The sequence below is a fragment of the Drosophila erecta genome, unplaced genomic scaffold (genome assembly GCF_003286155.1).
Source record: "Drosophila erecta strain 14021-0224.00,06,07 unplaced genomic scaffold, DereRS2 tig00000126-arrow-pilon, whole genome shotgun sequence".
Lineage (NCBI taxonomy): Eukaryota > Metazoa > Arthropoda > Insecta > Diptera > Drosophilidae > Drosophila > Drosophila erecta.
The window spans coordinates 6150810-6176103 of record NW_020825209.1 but is presented as its reverse complement, the minus strand read 5'-3'; the positions used below and the strand labels follow the sequence as shown (position 1 = coordinate 6176103).

General features: G+C 43.3%; 4 protein-coding genes across 5 annotated transcripts in view; 2 read left to right on the top strand and 2 right to left on the bottom strand.

Moving 5' to 3' along the window:
- The window catches only part of LOC6550136, a 36605-nt gene extending 29741 nt beyond the window's left edge, over nucleotides 1–6864 (top strand). The window contains exons 4-8 of the mRNA XM_001977629.3: nucleotides 3503–3594; nucleotides 3658–3783; nucleotides 4113–4451; nucleotides 4559–5075; nucleotides 5106–6864. Of these exons, the coding sequence (XP_001977665.2) occupies nucleotides 3503–3594; nucleotides 3658–3783; nucleotides 4113–4451; nucleotides 4559–5075; nucleotides 5106–6356 (2325 nt within the window). The 3' untranslated portion in view covers nucleotides 6357–6864. The remainder of the gene's footprint in view (nucleotides 1–3502; nucleotides 3595–3657; nucleotides 3784–4112; nucleotides 4452–4558; nucleotides 5076–5105) is intronic.
- A 2623-nt stretch (nucleotides 6865–9487) lies between these two features.
- On the top strand, nucleotides 9488–13583 carry LOC6550132 (protein alan shepard). 2 transcript variants are annotated; one of them, XM_015155287.2, is made up of 2 exons: nucleotides 9488–9911; nucleotides 12572–13583. In XM_015155287.2, exons 1-2 carry the CDS (start codon nucleotides 9678–9680, stop codon nucleotides 13442–13444), a joined length of 1107 nt encoding a protein of 368 aa, XP_015010773.1. In that variant the 5' UTR covers nucleotides 9488–9677; the 3' UTR covers nucleotides 13445–13583. The 2 variants fall into 2 exon arrangements, with proteins under 2 accessions (XP_015010773.1, XP_001977661.1); XM_001977625.3 differs by lacking the exon at nucleotides 9488–9911 and adding an exon at nucleotides 12043–12374.
- LOC6550134 lies at nucleotides 10176–10603 on the bottom strand. Its single transcript, XM_001977627.3, has one exon. It carries the CDS (start codon nucleotides 10581–10583, stop codon nucleotides 10269–10271), a length of 315 nt encoding a protein of 104 aa, XP_001977663.1. The 5' UTR covers nucleotides 10584–10603; the 3' UTR covers nucleotides 10176–10268.
- On the bottom strand, nucleotides 11111–11859 carry LOC6550133. The gene has a single exon (XM_001977626.3). It carries the CDS (start codon nucleotides 11853–11855, stop codon nucleotides 11211–11213), a length of 645 nt encoding a protein of 214 aa, XP_001977662.1. The 5' UTR covers nucleotides 11856–11859; the 3' UTR covers nucleotides 11111–11210.
- Nucleotides 13584–25294: the final 11711 nt, after the last annotated feature.

Here is a 25294-nt window from a genome sequence, read left to right as displayed (position 1 = left end):
ATTATAATCCCGCCAGCCCATACCCAAAAGCATTTTGTCTGCTCATTGTTTTCTTATTATTTAAATTACGAAACTCTGTTTTTAATTATGCATTGTCTCTTCCGCTCCTGCTGCTTCGACTTTTCCGCCATCCATTAGGAGCAATTTTCGTATAATTTGAAACTGCGATTATTGGTAACCTTTCTCTCACTCACCTCACCTCCTCCTTCTCCTTCTCCTTCTTCTTCGGCGAGTGGCGCCTCTGCAAACTCAATTTCCTTCCGCTTTTCCTTCCCAATTATTTTCCTTTAATTAAGATGTACATTCGTGTGCGTGTGTAAAGTTGGGTGTGTGTGTGTGTGTGTGTGAGGCAATGTTGCGATTCAATTATCGCTGTGATAAATATATTTAAATATGGCCAACATCTGAGGCTGACAAATGAGACTGTGTGCTGCGCGGCAACTGAAAGCCAAGGACATCAGATTTCAAAGAAAAGCGCTCCAATCCCGGCGAGAAAAGCGCCACCCCAGCCCAGCAGGTGCAATTGACAGGAAGCAGCCGAGCTCCAAGGCTACGAATAGTTCCAACTGCTTTGGCCGCTTTTCCCAATACACCCAAATCAATATCCATCTCCATCTCCATTTCGGAGCAACTTCTTCGCTTGCCTCGCCTGGAAATTATTATTAAATGCTTTTCATTTCCAACAGCTCTTGCCAACTCCATCATCCAATAACCAGAGGGCCAAAAGCGGGACCTATTCCACCGGCTTGCGCTGCTGGAGGGGCAATTCGTCAAAGTCAAAATTGCGACAGTGGAAATGATGATACTTCTGCAGGCGCCCTGCTCCTCCTCCTGCTCCTCCTGCTGCTCCTGCTCCTCCTCCTCGGTTGCAATTTGTTTTTGGGGAGCCAGCGGTGGAGTCTGCGGAATGTGGCTTGCCTGCTGGCAGCACGGAAATAAATTGTTATTAATGTGCTTGCCTGTGGCGGCCTGAGCCTGGTTACCGGGAATCCAAATACCCATGCCCCTGCCCATTCCCACTCCCACTCCCATTCCCAACGCCATCGAAATCGCCAGACTCGTTTGTCTACAGTCAATAAATTATTTGGCAAACGCGCGCCAAATTGTAAATATCTTTATGCGGGGCGAAAAAGCCCCATAATGCGAGCCAATTTAATGGGCTGGCCACTTGTTGGATGTTTCTGGCACTGGCACTGGCACGGGCTGGGATGGGATGGAGCACCAGATCGACATCGTCCACCCATAAAGTGTTTACGGCCAGCGCTTAAATTGATTTGCGCCCAACACGAATCAAATCAATGGCATTAATCATAACTGGCGGTCCGCTGGGCGAAGTGGAGATCCTTTGACTTCCTTTTGCCGTCCCATAAAGCCAGCCAGGCAGGAGATGATGAGCATAAAACGACGCCACCAAGCGCCACCAGGAGTCGAGATCTCCAGCCAGGAACCGCCGGCCGTCAAGGCCACATACCCATGCCGGGTATCCTGGGTATCCTTTGCAGGATGGCCCCCAGGACTCGTTAAATTGCGTGCAGCATCCGCTGACACACCGCCCCCCACCCAACCCCTCTGCCCACTCGCCACGCCCCCTTCTGCGGCAGGCAAACGCTGCACAGGGAGAAAAGCGACATCGGTTTATCGGGCCCCAACTTGAAACTCGTTAAAAAGTTTCACCTCGCCAATTACCATAACGGAAAATACTGACTTCTTCAGTTGGCCAAATTAGCATTTGGTAATTACTATAGCCATAAATCTGTTGTCTGGGGTTGCGGAAGGGGTTGGGCATCGAATAACATCTTGAAAATATTAAAAAAAATATGCTGTAAGTAAGATTTGGTTAGGTTTTGCAGGGCTAGAACTATCGAAATGAACAAGGTGTTTTTTCCGAGTGTAGCAGCCTCTTCGCTTGATTTCCCCGCCCTTTGGTGACTGTTGTCGTTTATTTGCATTGGACTGTGCGCAGTGGGCAAAGTATTCAAAACAGATTTGTTGGCCAGATTGTACAGCGCTAACAGTTCATTACCCAAATGACTTTGGGCCAAAAAGGAGCGGGCGCGGCGCCATGCGATTTGGTTGAAAAGGTTTCATTACAATTTCGGGCACTCGGCGAATGGAAAAGTTTTGCACCAAGCACTCCAAGGATCTCCGGCAGGCTCCTCCGCTCCACTCCGCTCCTTTGCCCTGCCCCGCCATTCGGTAGTTTGAGATTTGATTTAAAAGTTGGGGCCAAGTTTCAACCGCCTGCCGTCGAGGGAATCGCAAACTTTTTAATAGTTATTCATACAAAATCATTTGTGATTGCCCTGCTCCTCGAGTGCCTCCATATGTGTGCCGCCATCCTTCATCCTTCATCCCACATCCACACATCCCCACATTTGTATACAGAAAAGGCGACAGCAAATAAGGAAACTTTCGCCCGAGTTTCTGGCCGCATAATTATGCGCCACATAATAATGCGGCCCCATTCCGCCGTGGAAGCTCCGAGGATCATCGCACCTGGCCAGCTGACCTGGCCGATGATTTCGCATGATTGATGATGACACTGGGCCCTCCAACACGCCAATTTCCCCCACTCCCGCACTGGATTTAAGGCCACTCCGGCTGGTGGTCTCCCAGTGCCTCCGTTCCCGCATCCAATCACACTCCAGATACGCACCTGCCATCCTGCGGAGCAGCTTAATGAGAAAATAACTTGGAGGCGGCCATAAATTCATTTCCGCCCTTTGTCTCATTTCGAAAATTAATTTCCGAAAAAGTTTCTCGCTACGCGCGAATTCATATGTAATTACAATTACGATGTAATCTCGTGCCTTTCGTGGAGGGAATGGCATTCTCTCCGAGATCGCGGGCGTGGTGGGCATGGTGGGGATGATGAGGAGGGCGGATCCACCTGGCCGGGTCAGGGTCACGGTCGAGGTCGAGGTCGAGGTCGCTCTGTGGCGCGAAAGTGAACCGGGTTGTAGATACCGCACTTCAGATACACAGACAAGTTGATTCAATTAACCTCTTCGCAAGGCAATCGATAGTAGACCACCAGACATCAAAGAAGCAGCTGCCTGCGGATTTCCCCCTTGAAAACGGCTCTGTAATTATAAAATCAATGGAAATAGTTTGTCCACTTGGGCCACTACATCGGGCAATCCATTCCAAATGCCAGTCAACGACCTGTGCCGAGCACTCTGCCGACCCCGATTTTAAAATGTAAAACGATGGTTGGCTAAGCGGCGGCCACTTCAAAGACGGAAAGTCAAATCAATTATTTAGACACTGCTTGAGGTGAAGTGGAGTGGAATGACATTATTATGCCCCTGATTTCGGTACTTCGCTGATAAGTGGGGCAGTGGGAAATCGGCACAAAGTGCCAGGTTACTCGCGCAATTCTACCTGGCAACACAAAAACTTCCAATCTAAAGTAGGGTTTTGCATGGATAATGTAAATCGCAAAGATATCTATCTGGGCGTAATCGCTCGCATCACTAAACGCCACATGTTCATCTTGCAGGACTACATGCCGCAGCTGTCGGGGATCGGATTGTGCGTGGTCAACCTGATGGACGACATGCAGGAGTACACGCGCGGTCTGTTCCTGCTCATGTGAGTACCAATATCCCGCTGCCTCTCGGAGGAGCGACCTCTGACCCCTCTGATGACTTACAGGTACTGCGGTCCGGCCATTCTGCTGTCCTACCTGTACATCCGCACCTCCCAGGAGCTGCGTCCACCCGACGGACCCTTCGCCGTGATGATGTACGAGCACCGCGCGGATCTGCGGATGCGCCAGCGGTAAGCACTCGCCGTGTTTGGGGTGAAATATTAGGCCAGCTATCTGCCCGCTAATTGGGCTGATTAATTCGGTGACTTACCAATCAGTGGTGCCTGTCCGAGTAACCCGATTCGCAATCACTCAGCCCGTGCAGCGTTAATGAGCCATCGCCATCCAAGCGACTCCTCCCTAACGAGTTCCAATTTCCTGAGCCACCTTTTTCCGCTCGCCCCTTTACTATTATTGTGCGCTAAAGGAGATTGGAAACTGGCTTACTTGCCAATAGGATTTCCGAGCACAAACCGACACTAGATAGCATTATATATCTGATACATCTTTGTCCTGGTAGGAACTCCTCCACATCCTCGGTGGAGCCGCGCCATCTGAGCGGCGGGGGCGTGGCAGGACTGAGCAACGGAGGCGGCAGCTCCGCCCGCTCCTACGATTTGTACAGCGCCGAACTGGACGTGCATCGCGAGAAGCGGAAGCAGCGCAACTTCGGGAGCATGGCCGCCACCCAGGTGGTGTGCATGTGCCCACTGATGATCCTGCGCTTCGCCAGGCTCTCGCTGGAGGAGACCTACGAGAATGCCAAGCACTTTGACTTCACCTACCTGATGTTCGTGTGGGTGGCCTTTCTGCCCACGGTCATCTTTCCGTGCATCTACGCCTCGCAGATATTGCCCAGGTGAGCGAGCCAGATGTGCAGAACACCTTGCACATTATCCAAGCAGCTAGAGATGACTCATTACCTTCATCCTCCGACACTTTTTGCCATTTTCCTACATCCCGCAGAGATGAACAGGAGCGCCTGAGGGGCTATTTCCGGCTATCCTCGAAGCGCAAGCAGAAATCCCAGCGTCGCAGCGATGCTGGCGGAGAATCCGGCGTGGGGGGCAGTTCCCGCGAGGATTCCATCGAGAAGGACGAGGCCTCCAACACGACCAGTGTTCACCACGCCGCTGAGCCGCACAAGCATTCGTCGAAGCTGCGACACGAGCGCGAGGGGCGTCTGCCAGGACACGGATCGTCGGCGGGCGGAGATCGCTACTCAGGAGCACCATATCGCCAGGGCAAGGACAGGGAAAGGGACAGGGAGCGGGAGCGGGGTAGGGATAGGGATCGGGATCGGGACAGAGAGAGGGAGAGGGCGGGCGGTCGCGGGGCGGGCGATGCCGGTGTGGTCAACAATCTGGGCCGGGATGTGCGCGGCAAGAAGCACGACGTCAAGATCAACATCATCTCGGATGGCGTGGGTCATGGCGCCACTAGTCACACCCATGCCGCCCATGTCGCCCACCGCAAGCAGACGGTCGCCAGCGGCAACAACAATAACAGCAAGAACAGCAGCAACAACAACAACAACAACAGCAGCAGCAGCAGTCGCAGTCGCACCAATCCCGGCCAGCGGCACGGCAGCACCAAGCCGACCGCCGACTGTCTGTCCAACGTGACAGCCTCGACATTCTGCAATGGCAGCGGCAGCGTGACAGCCGGCGCGACCGGAAACGGAAACGGCCTGGGCAGCGTAGTAATCCCGGACGACAGCAGCACGAGCAACTATGGCGACGGCGAGGAGAGCTCCGTGGTCAGCAGCATGATGGTGCCGCCGCAACGGTGGCCAGGATCGGGCGGCGGCATGCTGCGCCACAAGGACGTGTCGTTCAGCGAGTGCAGCAGCACGTTCTCGTCGAGCACTCTGGAGCGCGACCTGGAGATAATGGACCAGCTGGAGCGGGAGCGCAGCATGGACATCCAGGAGATGCTGCAGCGGGAACGGGAGCGGGAAAAGGTGCGCCGCCAGCTGCCGGACATCGAGAAGCTCTACGCGCAGCGTTCGCCGAAGGGGAAGCGTGGCGAGGCAGCTGGAGCCGGAGCCGGAACCGGAGCGGGAGCGGGAGCGGGATTAGCGCTGGTCATGCCCGGCAGCGATCCGCTGAGCAGTCTCTCGCAATCCCAGTCACTGTCCACGGAGTACAGCGTGTGCTCCACCCTGGAGACCAGCGGCGCCGGCGGCGTGTTGTCCGTTGGCCACGACGAGGTGCTGCCGCACCACCTGGAGGAGGTGGAGGAGGAGGTGGTGCCGCCGGACTTCTATGACAGCTATACGCCCGGCGGCTCCCAGAACCTGCCGCCCAGTGCGGGTGGCGCTGTGCCGGTGGCCACCGCTGCAGTTCCCGCCTATCAGTACCAGTACAGTCGCAATCGGCTGAGCCGCAAGAGTTCCGGCTCCAGTTCGGGCCACCATCATCACGGTCATCATCATGGCCAGCATGGCGGCGGGGGCGTTGGAGGCGTGGCCGGAGGACGCGGCTCCAAGCGGGACAGCTTCAATTCGCTAAACGGCACCGATCTGATTGCCGGCGCCTTCTGCGAGCTGGATCCCACGCAACCGCTGAACAAGATGGCCGTGATCGACGGCCGGATGCGACGCAGCAGTCCGCGCAATGCCAGCTTCAGTTCCGGATCCGGCGTCTCCGGACGCAGCTCGATGAAGTCCTCGTCGCGGGACTACGACTACGGGCACGGCTCCTCCTCGCACTCGGCGCATCCGGAGCTCGATTTCAGGGAGAACATCTTTGCGGAGCTCTAAGCTGGCTCCGCACTGTGGCTGATTTTTGGGGAGCAGAGGCGGTGGGGAAACGAAAAGCTTTACGGTTACGGTTACGGATTTCCCAGCAAAGTAGCTGTGCAGCTGGAGGAATTCTGTGGGGGAATTTGCAGAAGCTGTTGTTATTTTTTTTTTTGTGTAGTTTATGTGGGTGGGTGAACTCACAGATTTGTTTTTTAGCCAAGGAAGTTGCTCATGGTAGGGAGACTACGGAGTACTTGTGGGGAACTGCAGGCGCACGGAGATACAGATACATTTACACCTAAATGCATAGGATAAACGAAATATATTGGAATACTTCGCCCAACAGGTTGTTGACTAATGTTTGTTGAGTTTTGCGGTCGACGGGATCAGGATCACAGATCACTGGTCCCAGTTCAGAGGTCAGAGAGTCTAGGGAGAAGGAAGAGGGAGGAAAGGGGGGAAAAAGGGAAAACTGTGCCAAGAAAGGGAAATGGGAAGCACTCCCACAAAACGTACATATATACAAGTATATACATATATGTCTTTTAAATGTTGCTAACTTTGACGGGGGGAGGGAGGGCGGGGCATGGATGTGCCTGTGTTTTTAAACTTTCCCAAGCTACATACATACATATATGGATATATACATTTACGATATATACACTAGACATATGCTAAGACATATTGAATATTACGAAAACAAATGAAAAGTTTATTGAATGTTAAATCAAAGTCTAACTACGAACTATGAATTACCAAATACAAAATCGAAATAAACCATACAAGTTGTAGCTGTAAGACTGGGCAATTCTTCTGAGCCCCAAAGAATTGCTCCCACACACACACACACCCACACACACACACACCCGCATTCAGCGGGAATCCAGATACAGATTCAATTTGTTGGGCCTCCTCCGGATCCGGACGGGGCATCTCATCGCAACCCGCTCCAGATCCCGATCCCGGCTAGATTCTAGATTTATATAGCCCTATATACATACATACCCCTATTTGTGCAAGTGTACGTGCGTGTGTCTAGCGATAAGTTCATTTTTTCTCTGCCGCTCCGCAGGCTGTTTGTTGGATGGTTCGGTGGTTCGGTTTTGGTGGTTCTGCCTTGGTGTGAGCAAAACTAATAAAGCAAATTTTATGTGAGTTGAACACACAGAAAAGCAAATCTCTCATCGACGGCGTTTTATTGCGGAGTTGTCCATCAAATCCCGTTTGGGCTCAATCCCCGGGGCCAATAGGTAAGCCTACACTGGGCGAAATGCCAGTCCATCACTAGCACTCCCAAACACATATGTACGTGTATAAAACCAACAGCTTGCGGCTCAACATTTGGGTAAGACAAGACTAATATGATTTAATCAGTGTAAGTAACCAGTTATTCATATTGTTTTTCTCCGTGCTTTTTGGGACTGAGCGTCCCGGGCTGGCGCTTACCTCCATAAAATCCGTGGGAAAGCAGAGTTGGGCCACGAAAAATAATACGCGCCTGCGGGGAGCTTCGGCTGCCCCGGGAGGATTGGAAATGGGCAGGGCAGGGGTCCGGAATAGGGTCAGTGCGCGAGTTCAAAAGTTCAACGCGCGGGGCCACTGACTCAGCCTCCGGATTGCGGACTCCTCCGCCGGCTTCGGCTGCGTCGTCGTCGTTGTCCACCCGTGACCTGACCCAGTAAAATGATTAAGTGGCGTTATTTAGCAGCTGGCTGGATTTACTTGACTGGCGAGCTCCACTGCCACATTCATTTCCACTGTTACCAGTTTGTCTCCATTTGTGTTCATCTGCTTTTGGGCCTGCTTCTTCTTTGCATAATTTGCGCTGTTTATTTTGATGGCTTGCGGGGAGGAATGGGGGTAATCGTAAAACGACAAGCATTTCATTCGGAAAAGTCAACTTTGATGGTGGAAACACGCCCGGCCGGAAAGCACAGGAATGCAGCCGGGCCGAAAGCAGAATTTATGGCCATTACCCGGGGCACATTAAGTTGGGAACTCGGCGTGGGTCACTTTATTGGGGTAATGCGGGTCACCAGACAGTCAGACAGACGGACAACTTTCAGTCGCGTGAAATGCGCTTTCAATTACACGCCGCGAATGAAATGCGCCAATAAATGTATGGCGATCACGTATCGCGTATACGCAACGTTGCCAGGTAAGCGCCTTAAGTGACCATTACGCACTAACCAGGTCTTCTTCGCCGCTTTCATAATCGATCGTTGGGCCAAATCTCTTTGGGCCATCAAAACTGCATTCCAATTGAGCCGATTTTTCGCTTTTCCACGCTGGCCTTAACCCCGCTTCCGTAACTCGGTGGTTTTTGCCAGCCCTACACTGCGACAAATGCCTTTACCCAGCTCTGGGGCCAGCGCACTATGTGGCTAGGAAGCGCGCCCAGTTTCGCGCCGTGTAGCCGCAGTTGGCGAGTTTCGCTTTTGGGACAAAAAATTGGCCATTCCGGGCACGTTCCCATAAACAACGTTTTATGCCGGTGTTTATGTTTAGTTTGCCGTCCGCCCAGCGGGGCGGATTGTTATGTAAGTGCCGGGGAGCATATTCAATTTGAATTGGAATTGGAATTGCCATCTACATGTCTCCCCTCCACACCCCTCATTGCCTATTCCATATTCCATATTCCGCACGCGGACACCAAAGTTTAAAGAAAGTTATCCACGCGAAATGTGAGACAACACAATGCGGAGGGAAATTAAAATAAAATATAAATATAAATCGAAATCGATATTGAAATTGAAATTGAAATTATGGAAAATTATAATAGACGACAAAAAACAAAAACCACTTGAAGACAGCAGTTCAATTGAATTTAATGAGATTTAATGGGTTTCAGGCCACGATTTCGCACAGAAGTTACTTTCCAACTGCACAGAGAAAGCCAAAACCTAGTAGATGCTTATATATCTGCTGGATAGGTAGCATGTATCTGGAACATGCAACATTTTGCTTGATCCCTGTATCTCAGCCATTCGCTTAAGTAATTCTTCTTTAAGTGCTGCCAAAAGCACTAAACGTACAACAGCTTTCTGGCCAACATGTGCATGTGGGCTGTTTTTGGGCCAACAACTGCAGAGGGACGGCGGCAGACGGAGGGAGAGAGCCAGCGTTGGACAATCCCCAATCGAAAGGCGGTATAAAATCGGTGGACAGCCGGCGGGCGCTGCACAGTCAACCAACGAGGTTCGCGAGTCGCGTCCGCTCCGCTGATAACGATTCCTCGGACTTAGCCCACTGCCACATCGACGGGAGACGGAGACGGAGTCCCGATACCAGGCCATTAGCCATTAGCCCCATCCATCCATTAGCCCCAACACGTAAATCATGTTCGCCGTGGCCTTGACGTTGGCGGCCTTGGTTCTGGCCGGCCAGCAGGAAGTCTGCCGGGCACAGGTCTCCATCCACACGGACGCCAACACGAACTCCTACAGCCTGAAGGCGCCCGGAGTGCAGCAGACCTTCACCCGGTACTACGGAGGAGCCAGGAAGCAGCAGGTGGAGCAGCCGCAGCAGTTGCAGCAGCCGCAGTTGCAGCAGCCGCAGGAGCAGGAACAGCTGGTGAGTACGCCACAGTATTGGGCAGAACGCATCCAGTTAAGCCCAACAAAATACTGGGAAATCAAAGTAATAGATGTGTTTTCATGCTTCCATAATCTAAATGGCTGCGATCTAATCTGGCTTAGTTGGCATGCGATGTTGTTATTGGCAATTAGCCTGCTGGCTTACAGATCTAATTAGCCGGAGATTGAAAGACCAAATTAATAGTTGAGTAACTACTTGAACTACTTGAATCATCCACAGAGCTCCACATAGAAAGCTATATAAATCAAAGGCACTCAAGTTGGCAATCAAGCGAATCAAATGCATGTTTCACTCGTCTTGCAGCGCTTTATTTGCCGAGGATGAGCCCACATTTCAGTGGCGGGGTAGTACCTCATTGGGTGAATTGAGATCCGTGGTGTCGGAGAACAGGCTCTTGAGTTCCTCGAAGTAGTTCCTAAACGAGTCCACCATCGCGTTCCAGGCCTGGGTTATGTTTTGTCCAAACTCCCGCGCCGCATCGCCGATCCGCTTGTCCAGCCTTGGATCGTCTGGATAGATCAAGTGCGGTCGCACATCGTCGTACTCGTTGGAGTAGTCCAGGTCGAACTCATCCGCCCAAGCGTGGGCCAGCAGGACGAGGGCCAGGGCCACAATTAGTGGGGCAGCGAATCTGGGTCCGGAAGTCATTTGGCCAACTGTTGTGGCCAGCCGCCAGAATGCGCCTTTTGTACTCTGCCCATCAATCCAATCAGATTCGACCAGACACGGAAATGTTCGACATGCATGTCGAGATGCATCTCATCTCGCCCGGAAGTGTCCACTGGCTCGTTTCCGTATCTCCCATCTGGACAGCTTTCAGTTAAGCTCTCTCGGCCTTCACTTCGGACCACTTTCGATCGCATTGCCCAGAAATGACACTGAGGAATCACTTTCGACTGGGTCACCTTATTTTGCGGTGACCTTTTCCAGCAGCTACCGCTGTGTGCCATTTCAAAGTGGTGTCCATGTCATGGTCTCTGGTTTTCAAGCAGCTCTAACTAGCTGAGATGAATTTGTTGAATTTAAATGCATATGATTCGGGGTTCGAACCCATTCGGGGTCACCATTTATTCGGGCATTGCTACTTTAATTGGCTGACAGATTGATGCAGAAATGGATTTAATCTACTTGACTGAATGACGACGACATGGGGATGTTTTGTCCAACCCAGAAAACATTGCGCTTGGCATAATTTCCGGCTTCCAGTTGCTTTTTATTGCACTTATAGACAAACAAAAAAAAATACACTCGATGGTGTTCAGGGACCTGGGTGACCTAGCCCGAGGCGTTGGCCGTATCGGAGATCCTCTGGCGCACCTGCTGCACCACATCCGTTACGTTGTCCACGAAGGAGAGCCACATGGCCTTGATTTTGGGGCCCAGGCCCAAGGGATCCACGGCGTCCATATTGGGTGCCGCTTCCATGCCCGTTTCCGCCTGCCGTCGTCGCCGCACCAGCTTCTTCTTCTTGCCGCTGGTCTTGGGACTCACCCGGGATCGGGAGGCATTGTTGGCGGCCCGCTTCTGGGCCCTTCGCCGCCTGGCCTCCACATCATCGTCCGCGGACGCCATTGTGGTGGCGGCGCCGCCCATTTTCCAGAAGCAAGGAGCGCGCTTGAGGCGATGTAGGCTGCGCCGCCTTCGCTTCCGGCGACGATCCTCCTCGGATGAATCGGCGGCAATGGGACGTATGGCATCCCCGTAGCCCACGGACGTTTTCGAGTGCACGGACATCAGTGGATTGTCGATGTCGAGGTCGCGTGACATGGCGGCGCCACTCTGAACCGCCTCCGCTATATTCCCGGCCAGACTCATCGCGCCTATGCCCAGCGACTCGAGCGGATTCTGTGGCCCTGGCCTGGCCGCGATCCTGGCCAGACTCACGGCCACCAGGAGCAGTGCCAGCGGTTGGCGAGCCATCGTTCCAACTATGAAGCGGCGGCACTGCGTTCGCGCTTTTTAAGCCATCAAATCGCGTGTTTCCCTGCGAGACAAAGCGATTTGAATCCATCTGAATCCGAGGCCGATAGCCCGTAGAGATCGCAGTAGGCTTCCGGTTTGGCCCCTCGACAGCTGACAGGTGTCACCGGATCTGGTCGTGCTGCCCCAGCTCAGTCTCACTTGCTCGCTTGGTCGGTTCAGATCGGTTAGTTTTACTGTATTTTCTACTACAGACTTCGCACACAAATTGTTTCAAAATCTGAAATTGAAATCCACTTTTGGCCCTCCACACTCCACACTCCTCACTCGAGTTACACCATCTCTAGTCACAACTACTTTGAGCGCACATCGCGGCAGTCGGCACAGGGTATCATGAGGTCCAGCAAAGTTCGCGGGGGCAACGCCAGTCGACTGGTTGATGCGGAAGGCCAATGGGCCAAGGGCGGCCTGGGTTCCCAGCACGCGATCCTCAAGAGCCACGGCGGTGGCCCTGCAACCGTGAGTGTGACTCCAAGTGGGAATACTTGAAGGGGTATAAAAAATATACATAAATAAGTAACACATGAAAAACAGCCTACTTCTGGTAGGAAATCACACGAAACCACAACGAATTAAAGTTCGTTTGATGGTGTCTATAATCAAAAGCATGGCAGTCTAATTGATAGCTCACCCATTCCATCCTCTCATCCATGCAGCTAAATACCGCGCCATTCGGTGGATACTCCTCGTCGGGACAGCAGTATCCTGCCGTGTACTCGCAGCCAGGATTCCGGTCCGCTGGCAAACTGAAGGCGACGCCCAACTCGCTGCTGCAGCAGCAGCAGCAGCAGCTCCTGGCGCAGCAGCAGCAGCAACTGCTGGCCGCCACATCGACGCAGGGAGCTGCTGGATCTGGATCCGGATCTGGAGTGGGCGTTGGCGGTGGCGCGGGCGTGGTCGGCATGCCCAGCTATGCAGACCAGATGCACGCCGCCTTCCTGGACTATCAGCGCCAACGAGCCGAGTTCGAGCAGCAGCAGCATCAGCTGCTGCAGAAGCTCTACCACTACTATCCCGATGTATCCGGCGTCCTAGCACCTGCCCAGATTCAACCCCAATCCCAGGCGGCTGCCCCCGCCGACGTTGGAGGCGCACCGGTGGGCGTGGCAGCACAAAGCGCAGCTGGCCGCTTCGCCTACCGCCGGCCGCAGTTCAGCAGCAACGGCCTGCAGCCTGAGCGCCTCGCATCCGGATCCACTCTGCCCGGAGTTCCAGCCGGCGTAGGAGTCATACCAGGCGGCATCGCCGGATCTGGTTCCTTGCGCGCCAGCGCGGTGGCAGCGGGTGGAGACTTCTACTCCACGCAGCAGCACATGGGCTTCATGCAGCAGCAGCAGCAGGACGTGCTCCGTGACCAGCAGCAGTCGGTGGCCCAGCAGTTCGCCACCAGCCAGCTGGCGCCCACCACTCGCCAGAGCTATGGGATGGCCGTTCCCATGTCCTCGGTGCTGGGATCCCCCAGCTACCAGCAGTCGCCGGACGTCTCCCACGTGAGCTTCTCCAGCGGCAATCTCAACTACAGCTTCTGAGGATGGCTGTCATCCCATGGACTTCTAAGCTAGTATTTCCCATTTTTTTTCACACATTTTTTTTGCATAAATTTTCTTGGTAGTTGATAAGAGGAATTGTGTAGCGCAAGAACAAGAATAAATTTTGTGAGTGATGATAGTTGATGGTCTGCTATGGTGGCGGCTTGCCAAAGGTTGAGTATAGCTAATAAATATTTCCATCAGCATCTAGTTAACCAGCTTACTGGCCACATTTGCCAGATTCATCATAGCTAATGATGGGTCATTCCTGCTCGGAATGACTATCTCCGCTCATCTTCAACAAGTCGCCGTGCTCACGTGCAATTAATGCATTGATATTGTTTTCGCATTGCCAGTGGTGTGCTGCCACTGCATCTGTTTATGGAGTTTATATAATCCGGGCACAGCTCCACTGCCAGATCCACAGCGGCGGCCAGCGATGGTGGGGGTATTATTAGATGGCCACGGGACACAATTGCCCTGGCAGCTCGCCGGCTAATTGGGGGATGAGGATGAGAACTGGCTGGGGATGGACTCAATTGGCCACAGCGAAGCCCAGACCAAACACACACGGTGAGCCCCGAATCCTTTGAGTGGCCACGTGTGCATCCATATTTATATCCACATCTGCACTGCGAGAAACCGTCGATTAACTCGTGTTGTTACTTTGATGTTTCCATGCCCTTAAGTTCACTTAACCAACGGAATAATCCCAAATAGCATGCATTTAAAGTGGGATATTCAATCCGAAAAGGTGTATGAATTTAGCTAGATTTTTAGCTGCCTTCCACTCGACTTGGCCCTCTTGAACCCGCCAAAAACTGTGGCCCACTGTGGCCATATAGACATAATTGTGGGCGGTGCACTTGTTTGCGGCGCCACGGCAATTGAGAGGGTGCTATGCAATTTTGCAGCCCCCAGGCGATTCGGCACTGTGGCCAACAGGTGACGGTAGCCAGTGGAGTGCTTATTTGGCCCCAAAAAGGGGGGCTGGCAAAAAGGGTGCAAAAACGTGTCCTTGGCGAGGGTTCGTAGTTGGCAGGCCACCTGCCGGCAAGGCCATCAGTGCATCGCGGCGCCAATGTAAACAGTAAGTGGAGCTCGGGCCAAGAAAAAAACGGAACCGGAATATGGCATCCAGAATCCGTGGCCAAAACACGACAATTGCATTAGTTGGACCCTGACTAAGCCACTTACACCACCACCACTTCCACAAACATGTTGGCACCATAAGGCGTAGTCGGAAAAGGCTGCAAACGCAATAAATACGGAGGAGATGGCCAGCTGATTATGGCCACATAAGGCAACTATAGAAATTCAATTTGTAGACCGAATATTAATTGGAATGCCGACGACGGAGAGGGGCACGGTGTTATACATTTCGACCACCTTCGACTTATTTGCATGGAAAATTCCAAATACACATACACCGGGCAACAGCAAACAGCTAAAGCAGAGAAAAAAGCAAGATGGAATGCTATAGAGATCCCCGACTATCAAATACCCGTTACTCACTCGTTAATTTTCTGGAATTTGAATGCAAGCTTTTAGAGAATTGCACCAGAAACATTTAGAGGTATGCCACTTCAAAATCCGATCAAGAGAAGTTGAGTTATGGAGTTTAGAACTTCAGCCTGGGGACATTTCTTCATTTTTTTGAATTTCTTCAACATCATAACATCAAAAAATGACAAAAAATTAAAAAAAAAATAAATTTCTAAATTTAAATGCAGTTGTTTAGAGAATTGCTCCAGAAACATTTAGAGGTATGCCACTTCAAAATCCGATTAAGAGAAGTTGAGTTATGGAGTTTTGAACTTCAGCCTGGGGACATTTCTTCATTTTTTTGAATTTCTTCAACATCATAACATCAAAAAATGACAAAAATTTAAAAAAAAATTAAATTTCTAAATTTGAATGCAGATGTTTAGAGAATTGCTCCAGAAACATTTAGAGGTATGCCACTTCAAAATCCGATTAGGAGAAGTTGAGTTATGGAGTTTTGAACTTCAGCCTGGGGACATTTCTTCATTTTTTTGAATTTCTTCAACATCATAACATCAAAAAATGACAAAAATTTAAAAAAGAAATAAATTTTTAAATTTGAATGCAGTTGTTTAGAGAATTGCACCACAAACATTTAGAGGTATGCCACGTCGAAATCCGATTAAGATAACTTGAGTTATGGAGTTATGAACTTCAGCCTGGGGACATTTCTTCATTTTTTTGAATTTCTTCAACATCATAACATCAAAAAATGACAAAAATTTAAAAAAAAAATAAATTTCTAAATTTGAATGCAGATGCTTAGAGAATTGCTCCAGAAACATTTAGAGGTATGCCACTTCAAAATCCGATCAAGAGAAGTTGAGTTATGGAGTTTTGAACTTCAGCCTGGGGACATTTCTTCATTTTTTTGAATTTCTTCAACATCATAACATCAAAAAATGACAAAAATTTAAAAAAAAATAAATTTCTAAATTTGAATGCAGATGTTTAGAGAATTGCTCCAGAAACATTTAGAGGTATGCCACTTCAAAATCCGATTAGGAGAAGTTGAGTTATGGAGTTTTGAACTTCAGCCTGGGGACATTTCTTCATTTTTTTGAATTTCTTCACCATCATAACATCAAAAAATGACAAAAATTTAAAAAAAAAATAAATTTCTAAATTTGAATGCAGATGTTTAGAGAATTGCTCCAGAAACATTTAGAGGTATGCCACTTCAAAATCCGATCAAGAGAAGTTGAGTTATGGAGTTTTGAACTTCAGCCTGGGGACATTTCTACATTTTTTTGAATTTCTTCAACATCATAACATCAAAAAATGACAAAAATTTAAAAAAAAATAAATTTCTAAATTTGAATGCAGATGTTTAGAGAATTGCTCCAGAAACATTTAGAGGTATGCCACTTCAAAATCCGATTAGGAGAAGTTGAGTTATGGAGTTTTGAACTTCAGCCTGGGGACATTTCTTCATTTTTTTGAATTTCTTCAACATTATAACATCAAAAAATGACAAAAATTTTAAAAAAAAATAACTTTCTAAATTTGAATGCAGATGTTTAGAGAATTGCTCCAGAAACATTTAGAGGTATGCCACTTCAAAATCCGATCAAGAGAAGTTGAGTTATGGAGTTTTGAACTTCAGCCTGGGGACATTTCTTCATTTTTTTGAATTTCTTCAACATCATAACATCAAAAAATGACAAAAATTTAAAAAAAAAAAAAATTTCTAAATTTGAATGCAGATGTTTAGAGAATTACTCCAGAAACATTTAGAGGTATGCCACTTCAAAATCCGATTAGGAGAAGTTGAGTTATGGAGTTTTGAACTTCAGCCTGGGGACATTTCTTCATTTTTTGGAATTTCTTCAACATTATAACATCAAAAAATGACAAAAATTTAAAAAAAAAATAAATTTCTATATTTGAATGCAGTTGTTTAGAGAATTGCACCACAAACATTTAGAGGTATGCCACGTCGAAATCCGATTAAGATAACTTGAGTTATGGAGTTTTGAGCTTCAGCCTGGGGACATTTCTTCATTTTTTTGAATTTCTTCAACATCATAACATCAAAAAATGACAAAAATTTAAAAAAAAAATAAATTTCTAAATTTGAATGCAGATGTTTAGAGAATTGCTCCAGAAACATTTAGAGGTATGCCACTTCAAAATCCGATTAAGAGAAGTTGAGTTATGGAGTTTTGAACTTCAGCCTGGGGACATTTCTTCATTTTTTTGAATTTCTTCAACATCATAACATCAAAAAATGACAAAAATTTAAAAAAAAAATAAATTTCTAAATTTGAATGCAGATGTTTAGAGAATTGCTCCAGAAACATTTAGAGGTATGCCACTTCAAAATCCGATTAGGAGAAGTTGAGTTATGGAGTTTTGAACTTCAGCCTGGGGACATTTCTTCATTTTTTTGAATTTCTTCAACATCATAACATCAAAAAATGACAAAAATTTAAAAAAAAAATAAATTTCTAAATTTGAATGCAGATGCTTAGAGAATTGCTCCAGAAACATTTAGAGGTATGCCACTTCAAAATCCGATTAGGAGAAGTTGAGTTATGGAGTTTTGAACTTCAGCCTGGGGACATTTCTTCATTTTTTTGAATTTCTTCAACATCATAACATCAAAAAATGACAAAAATTTAAAAAAAAAATAAATTTCTAAATTTGAATGCAGATGTTTAGAGAATTGCTCCAGAAACATTTAGAGGTATGCCACGTCGAAATCCGATTAAGATAACTTGAGTTATGGAGTTTTGAACTTCAGCCTGGGGACATTTCTTCATTTTTTTGAATTTCTTCAACATCATAACATCAAAAAATGACAAAAATTTAAAAAAAAAATAAATTTCTAAATTTGAATGCAGATGTTTAGAGAATTGCTCCAGAAACATTTAGAGGTATGCCACTTCAAAATCCGATTAGGAGAAGTTGAGTTATGGAGTTTTGAACTTCAGCCTGGGGACATTTCTTCATTTTTTTGAATTTCTTCAACATTATAACATCAAAAAATGACAAAAATTTTAAAAAAAAATAAATTTCTAAATTTGAATGCAGATGTTTAGAGAATTGCTCCAGAAACATTTAGAGGTATGCCACTTCAAAATCCGATTAGGAGAAGTTGAGTTATGGAGTTTTGAACTTCAGCCTGGGGACATTTCTTCATTTTTTTGAATTTCTTCAACATCATAACATCAAAAAATGACAAAAATTTAAAAAAAAAATAAATTTCTAAATTTGAATGCAGATGTTTAGAGAATTGCTCCAGAAACATTTAGAGGTATGCCACTTCAAAATCCGATTAGGAGAAGTTGAGTTATGGAGTTTTGAACTTCAGCCTGGGGACATTTCTTCATTTTTTGGAATTTCTTCAACATCATAACATCAAAAAATGACAAAAATTAAAAAAAAAAATAAATTTCTAAATTTGAATGCAGATGTTTAGAGAATTGCTCCAGAAACATTTAGAGGTATGCCACTTCAAAATCCGATCAAGAGAAGTTGAGTTATGGAGTTTTGAACTTCAGCCTGGGGACATTTCTTCATTTTTTTGAATTTCTTCAACATCATAACATCAAAAAATGACAAAAATTTAAAAAAAAAATAAATTTCTAAATTTGAATGCAGATGTTTAGAGAATTGCTCCAGAAACATTTAGAGGTATGCCACTTCAAAATCCGATTAGGAGAAGTTGAGTTATGGAGTTTTGAACTTCAGCCTGGGGACATTTCTTCATTTTTTTGAATTTCTTCAACATCATAACATCAAAAAATGACAAAAATTTAAAAAAAAAATAAATTTCTAAATTTGAATGCAGATGTTTAGAGAATTGCTCCAGAAACATTTAGAGGTATGCCACTTCAAAATCCGATTAGGAGAAGTTGAGTTATGGAGTTTTGAACTACAGCCTGGGGACATTTCTTCATTTTTTTGAATTTCTTCAACATCATAACATCAAAAAATGACAAAAATTTAAAAAAAAAATAAATTTCTAAATTTGAATGCAGATGTTTAGAGAATTGCTCCAGAAACATTTAGAGGTATGCCACTTCAAAATCCGATTAGGAGAAGTTGAGTTATGGAGTTTTGAACTTCAGCCTGGGGACATTTCTTCATTTTTTGGAATTTCTTCAACATCATAACATCAAAAAATGACAAAAATTAAAAAAAAAAATAAATTTCTAAATTTGAATGCAGATGTTTAGAGAATTACTCCAGAAACATTTAGAGGTATGCCACTTCAAAATCCGATTAGGAGAAGTTGAGTTATGGAGTTTTGAACTTCAGCCTGGGGACATTTCTTCATTTTTTGGAATTTCTTCAACATTATAACATCAAAAAATGACAAAAATTTAAAAAAAAAATAAATTTCTAAATTTGAATGCAGATGTTTAGAGAATTGCTCCAGAAACATTTAGAGGTATGCCACTTCAAAATCCGATTAGGAGAAGTTGAGTTATGGAGTTTTGAACTTCAGCCTGGGGACATTTCTTCATTTTTTTGAATTTCTTCAACATCATAACATCAAAAAATGACAAAAATTAAAAAAAAAATAAATTTCTAAATTTGAATGCAGATGTTTAGAGAATTGCTCCAGAAACATTTAGAGGTATGCCACTTCAAAATCCGATCAAGAGAAGTTGAGTTATGGAGTTTTGAACTTCAGCCTGGGGACATTTCTTCATTTTTTTGAATTTCTTCAACATCATAACATCAAAAAATGACAAAAATTTAAAAAAAAAATAAATTTCTAAATTTGAATGCAGATGTTTAGAGAATTGCTCCAGAAACATTTAGAGGTATGCCACTTCAAAATCCGATCAAGAGAAGTTGAGTTATGGAGTTTTGAACTTCAGCCTGGGGACATTTCTTCATTTTTTTGAATTTCTTCAACATCATAACATCAAAAAATGACAAAAATTTAAAAAAAAAATAAATTTCTAAATTTGAATGCAGATGTTTAGAGAATTGCTCCAGAAACATTTAGAGGTATGCCACTTCAAAATCCGATTAGGAGAAGTTGAGTTATGGAGTTTTGAACTTCAGCCTGGGGACATTTCTTCATTTTTTTGAATTTCTTCAACATCATAACATCAAAAAATGACAAAAATTTAAAAAAAAAATAAATTTCTAAATTTGAATGCAGATGTTTAGAGAATTGCTCCAGAAACATTTAGAGGTATGCCACTTCAAAATCCGATTAGGAGAAGTTGAGTTATGGAGTTTTGAACTTCAGCCTGGGGACATTTCTTCATTTTTTTGAATTTCTTCAACGTTATAACATCAAAAAATGACAAAAATTTAAAAAAAAAAATAAATTTCTAAATTTGAATGCAGATGTTTAGAGAATTGCTCCAGAAACATTTAGAGGTATGCCACTTCAAAATCCGATTAGGAGAAGTTGAGTTATGGAGTTTTGAACTTCAGCCTGGGGACATTTCTACATTTTTTTGAATTTCTTCAACATCATAACATCAAAAAATGACAAAAATTTAAAAAAAAAATAAATTTCTAAATTTGAATGCAGATGTTTAGAGAATCGCTCCAGAAACATTTAGAGGTATGCCACTTCAAAATCCGATTAGGAGAAGTTGAGTTATGGAGTTTTGAACTTCAGCCTGGGGACATTTCTTCATTTTTTTTGAATTTCTTCAACATCATAACATCAAAAAATGACAAAAATTTAAAAAAAAATAAATTTTTAAATTTGAATGCAGATGTTTAGAGAATTGCTCCAGAAACATTTAGAGGTATGCCACTTCAAAATCCGATTAGGAGAAGTTGAGTTATGGAGTTTTGAACTTCAGCCTGGGGACATTTCTTCATTTTTTTGAATTTCTTCAACATCATAACATCAAAAAATGACAAAAATTTAAAAAAAAATAAATTTCTAAATTTGAATGCAGATGTTTAGAGAATTGCTCCAGAAACATTTAGAGGTATGCCACTTCAAAATCCGATTAGGAGAAGTTGAGTTATGGAGTTTTGAACTTCAGCCTGGGGACATTTCTTCATTTTTTTGAATTTCTTCAACATCATAACATCAAAAAATGACAAAAATTTAAAAAAAAAATAAATTTCTAAATTTGAATGCAGATGTTTAGAGAATTGCTCCAGAAACATTTAGAGGTATGCCACTTCAAAATCCGATCAAGAGAAGTTGAGTTATGGAGTTTTGAACTTCAGCCTGGGGACATTCTTCATTTTTTTGAATTTCTTCAACATCATAACATCAAAAAATGACAAAAATTTAAAAAAAAAATAAATTTCTAAATTTGAATGCAGATGTTTAGAGAATCGCTCCAGAAACATTTAGAGGTATGCCACTTCAAAATCCGATTAGGAGAAGTTGAGTTATGGAGTTTTGAACTTCAGCCTGGGGACATTTCTTCATTTTTTTGAATTTCTTCAACATCATAACATCAAAAAATGACAAAAATTTAAAAAAAAAATAAATTTCTAAATTTGAATGCAGATGTTTAGAGAATTGCTCCAGAAACATTTAGAGGTATGCCACTTCAAAATCCGATTAGGAGAAGTTGAGTTATGGAGTTTTGAACTTCAGCCTGGGGACATTTCTTCATTTTTTTGAATTTCTTCAACATTATAACATCAAAAAATGACAAAAATTTAAAAAAAAAATAAATTTCTAAATTTGAATGCAGATGTTTAGAGAATTGCTCCAGAAACATTTAGAGGTATGCCACTTCAAAATCCGATCAAGAGAAGTTGAGTTATGGAGTTTTGAACTTCAGCCTGGGGACATTCTTCATTTTTTTGAATTTCTTCAACATCATAACATCAAAAAATGACAAAAATTTAAAAAAAAAATAAATTTCTAAATTTGAATGCAGATGTTTAGAGAATCGCTCCAGAAACATTTAGAGGTATGCCACTTCAAAATCCGATTAGGAGAAGTTGAGTTATGGAGTTTTGAACTTCAGCCTGGGGACATTTCTTCATTTTTTTGAATTTCTTCAACATCATAACATCAAAAAATGACAAAAATTTAAAAAAAAAATAAATTTCTAAATTTGAATGCAGATGTTTAGAGAATTGCTCCAGAAACATTTAGAGGTATGCCACTTCAAAATCCGATTAGGAGAAGTTGAGTTATGGAGTTTTGAACTTCAGCCTGGGGACATTTCTTCATTTTTTTGAATTTCTTCAACATTATAACATCAAAAAATGACAAAAATTTAAAAAAAAAATAAATTTCTAAATTTGAATGCAGATGTTTAGAGAATTGCTCCAGAAACATTTAGAGGTATGCCACTTCAAAATCCGATTAGGAGAAGTTTAGTTATGGAGTTTTGAACTTCAGCCTGGGGACATTTCTACATTTTTTTGAATTTCTTCAACATCATAACATCAAAAAATGACAAAAATTTAAAAAAAAAATAAATTTCTAAATTTGAATGCAGATGTTTAGAGAATCGCTCCAGAAACATTTAGAGGTATGCCACTTCAAAATCCGATTAGGAGAAGTTGAGTTATGGAGTTTTGAACTTCAGCCTGGGGACATTTCTTCATTTTTTTGAATTTCTTCAACATCATAACATCAAAAAATGACAAAAATTTAAAAAAAAAATAAATTTCTAAATTTGAATGCAGATGTTTAGAGAATTGCTCCAGAAACATTTAGAGGTATGCCACTTCAAAATCCGATTAGGAGAAGTTGAGTTATGGAGTTTTGAACTTCAGCCTGGGGACATTTCTTCATTTTTTTGAATTTCTTCAACATTATAACATCAAAAAATGACAAAAATTTAAAAAAAAAATAAATTTCTAAATTTGAATGCAGATGTTTAGAGAATTGCTCCAGAAACATTTAGAGGTATGCCACTTCAAAATCCGATCAAGAGAAGTTGAGTTATGGAGTTTTGAACTTCAGCCTGGGGACATTCTTCATTTTTTTGAATTTCTTCAACATCATAACATCAAAAAATGACAAAAATTTAAAAAAAAAATAAATTTCTAAATTTGAATGCAGATGTTTAGAGAATCGCTCCAGAAACATTTAGAGGTATGCCACTTCAAAATCCGATTAGGAGAAGTTGAGTTATGGAGTTTTGAACTTCAGCCTGGGGACATTTCTTCATTTTTTTGAATTTCTTCAACATCATAACATCAAAAAATGACAAAAATTTAAAAAAAAAATAAATTTCTAAATTTGAATGCAGATGTTTAGAGAATTGCTCCAGAAACATTTAGAGGTATGCCACTTCAAAATCCGATTAGGAGAAGTTGAGTTATGGAGTTTTGAACTTCAGCCTGGGGACATTTCTTCATTTTTTTGAATTTCTTCAACATTATAACATCAAAAAATGACAAAAATTTAAAAAAAAAATAAATTTCTAAATTTGAATGCAGATGTTTAGAGAATTGCTCCAGAAACATTTAGAGGTATGCCACTTCAAAATCCGATTAGGAGAAGTTGAGTTATGGAGTTTTGAACTTCAGCCTGGGGACATTTCTACATTTTTTTGAATTTCTTCAACATCATAACATCAAAAAATGACAAAAATTTAAAAAAAAAATAAATTTCTAAATTTGAATGCAGATGTTTAGAGAATCGCTCCAGAAACATTTAGAGGTATGCCACTTCAAAATCCGATTAGGAGAAGTTGAGTTATGGAGTTTTGAACTTCAGCCTGGGGACATTTCTTCATTTTTTTGAATTTCTTCAACATCATAACATCAAAAAATGACAAAAATTTAAAAAAAAATAAATTTTTAAATTTGAATGCAGATGTTTAGAGAATTGCTCCAGAAACATTTAGAGGTATGCCACTTCAAAATCCGATTAGGAGAAGTTGAGTTATGGAGTTTTGAACTTCAGCCTGGGGACATTTCTTCATTTTTTTGAATTTCTTCAACATCATAACATCAAAAAATGACAAAAATTTAAAAAAAAAATAAATTTCTAAATTTGAATGCAGATGTTTAGAGAATTGCTCCAGAAACATTTAGAGGTATGCCACTTCAAAATCCGATTAGGAGAAGTTGAGTTATGGAGTTTTGAACTTCAGCCTGGGGACATTTCTTCATTTTTTTGAATTTCTTCAACATCATAACATCAAAAAATGACAAAAATTTAAAAAAAAAATAAATTTCTAAATTTGAATGCAGATGTTTAGAGAATTGCTCCAGAAACATTTAGAGGTATGCCACTTCAAAATCCGATCAAGAGAAGTTGAGTTATGGAGTTTTGAACTTCAGCCTGGGGACATTCTTCATTTTTTTGAATTTCTTCAACATCATAACATCAAAAAATGACAAAAATTTAAAAAAAAAATAAATTTCTAAATTTGAATGCAGATGTTTAGAGAATCGCTCCAGAAACATTTAGAGGTATGCCACTTCAAAATCCGATTAGGAGAAGTTGAGTTATGGAGTTTTGAACTTCAGCCTGGGGACATTTCTTCATTTTTTTGAATTTCTTCAACATCATAACATCAAAAAATGACAAAAATTTAAAAAAAAAATAAATTTCTAAATTTGAATGCAGATGTTTAGAGAATTGCTCCAGAAACATTTAGAGGTATGCCACTTCAAAATCCGATTAGGAGAAGTTGAGTTATGGAGTTTTGAACTTCAGCCTGGGGACATTTCTTCATTTTTTTGAATTTCTTCAACATTATAACATCAAAAAATGACAAAAATTTAAAAAAAAAATAAATTTCTAAATTTGAATGCAGATGTTTAGAGAATTGCTCCAGAAACATTTAGAGGTATGCCACTTCAAAATCCGATTAGGAGAAGTTGAGTTATGGAGTTTTGAACTTCAGCCTGGGGACATTTCTTCATTTTTTTGAATTTCTTCAACATCATAACATCAAAAAATGACAAAAATTAAAAAAAAAAATAAATTTCTAAATTTGAATGCAGATGTTTAGAGAATTGCTCCAGAAACATTTAGAGGTATGCCACTTCAAAATCCGATCAAGAGAAGTTGAGTTATGGAGTTTTGAACTTCAGCCTGGGGACATTTCTTCATTTTTTTGAATTTCTTCAACATCATAACATCAAAAAATGACAAAAATTTTAAAAAAAAATAAATTTCTAAATTTGAATGCAGATGTTTAGAGAATTGCTCCAGAAACATTTAGAGGTATGCCACTTCAAAATCCGATCAAGAGAAGTTGAGTTATGGAGTTTTGAACTTCAGCCTGGGGACATTCTTCATTTTTTTGAATTTCTTCAACATCATAACATCAAAAAATGACAAAAATTTAAAAAAAAAATAAATTTCTAAATTTGAATGCAGATGTTTAGAGAATTGCTCCAGAAACATTTAGAGGTATGCCACTTCAAAATCCGATT

Coding starts and splice junctions, on each gene's coding strand:
- LOC6550132 (XM_015155287.2), top strand. CDS start 9,678: ATGTTCGCCGTGGCCTTGACGTTGGCGGCCTTGGTTCTGGCCGGCCAG. Junction 9,912..12,571: donor CGCAGGAGCAGGAACAGCTG/GTGAGTACGCCA, acceptor TCATCCATGCAG/CTAAATACCGCGCCATTCGG.
- LOC6550134 (XM_001977627.3), bottom strand. CDS start 10,583: ATGACTTCCGGACCCAGATTCGCTGCCCCACTAATTGTGGCCCTGGCC.
- LOC6550133 (XM_001977626.3), bottom strand. CDS start 11,855: ATGGCTCGCCAACCGCTGGCACTGCTCCTGGTGGCCGTGAGTCTGGCC.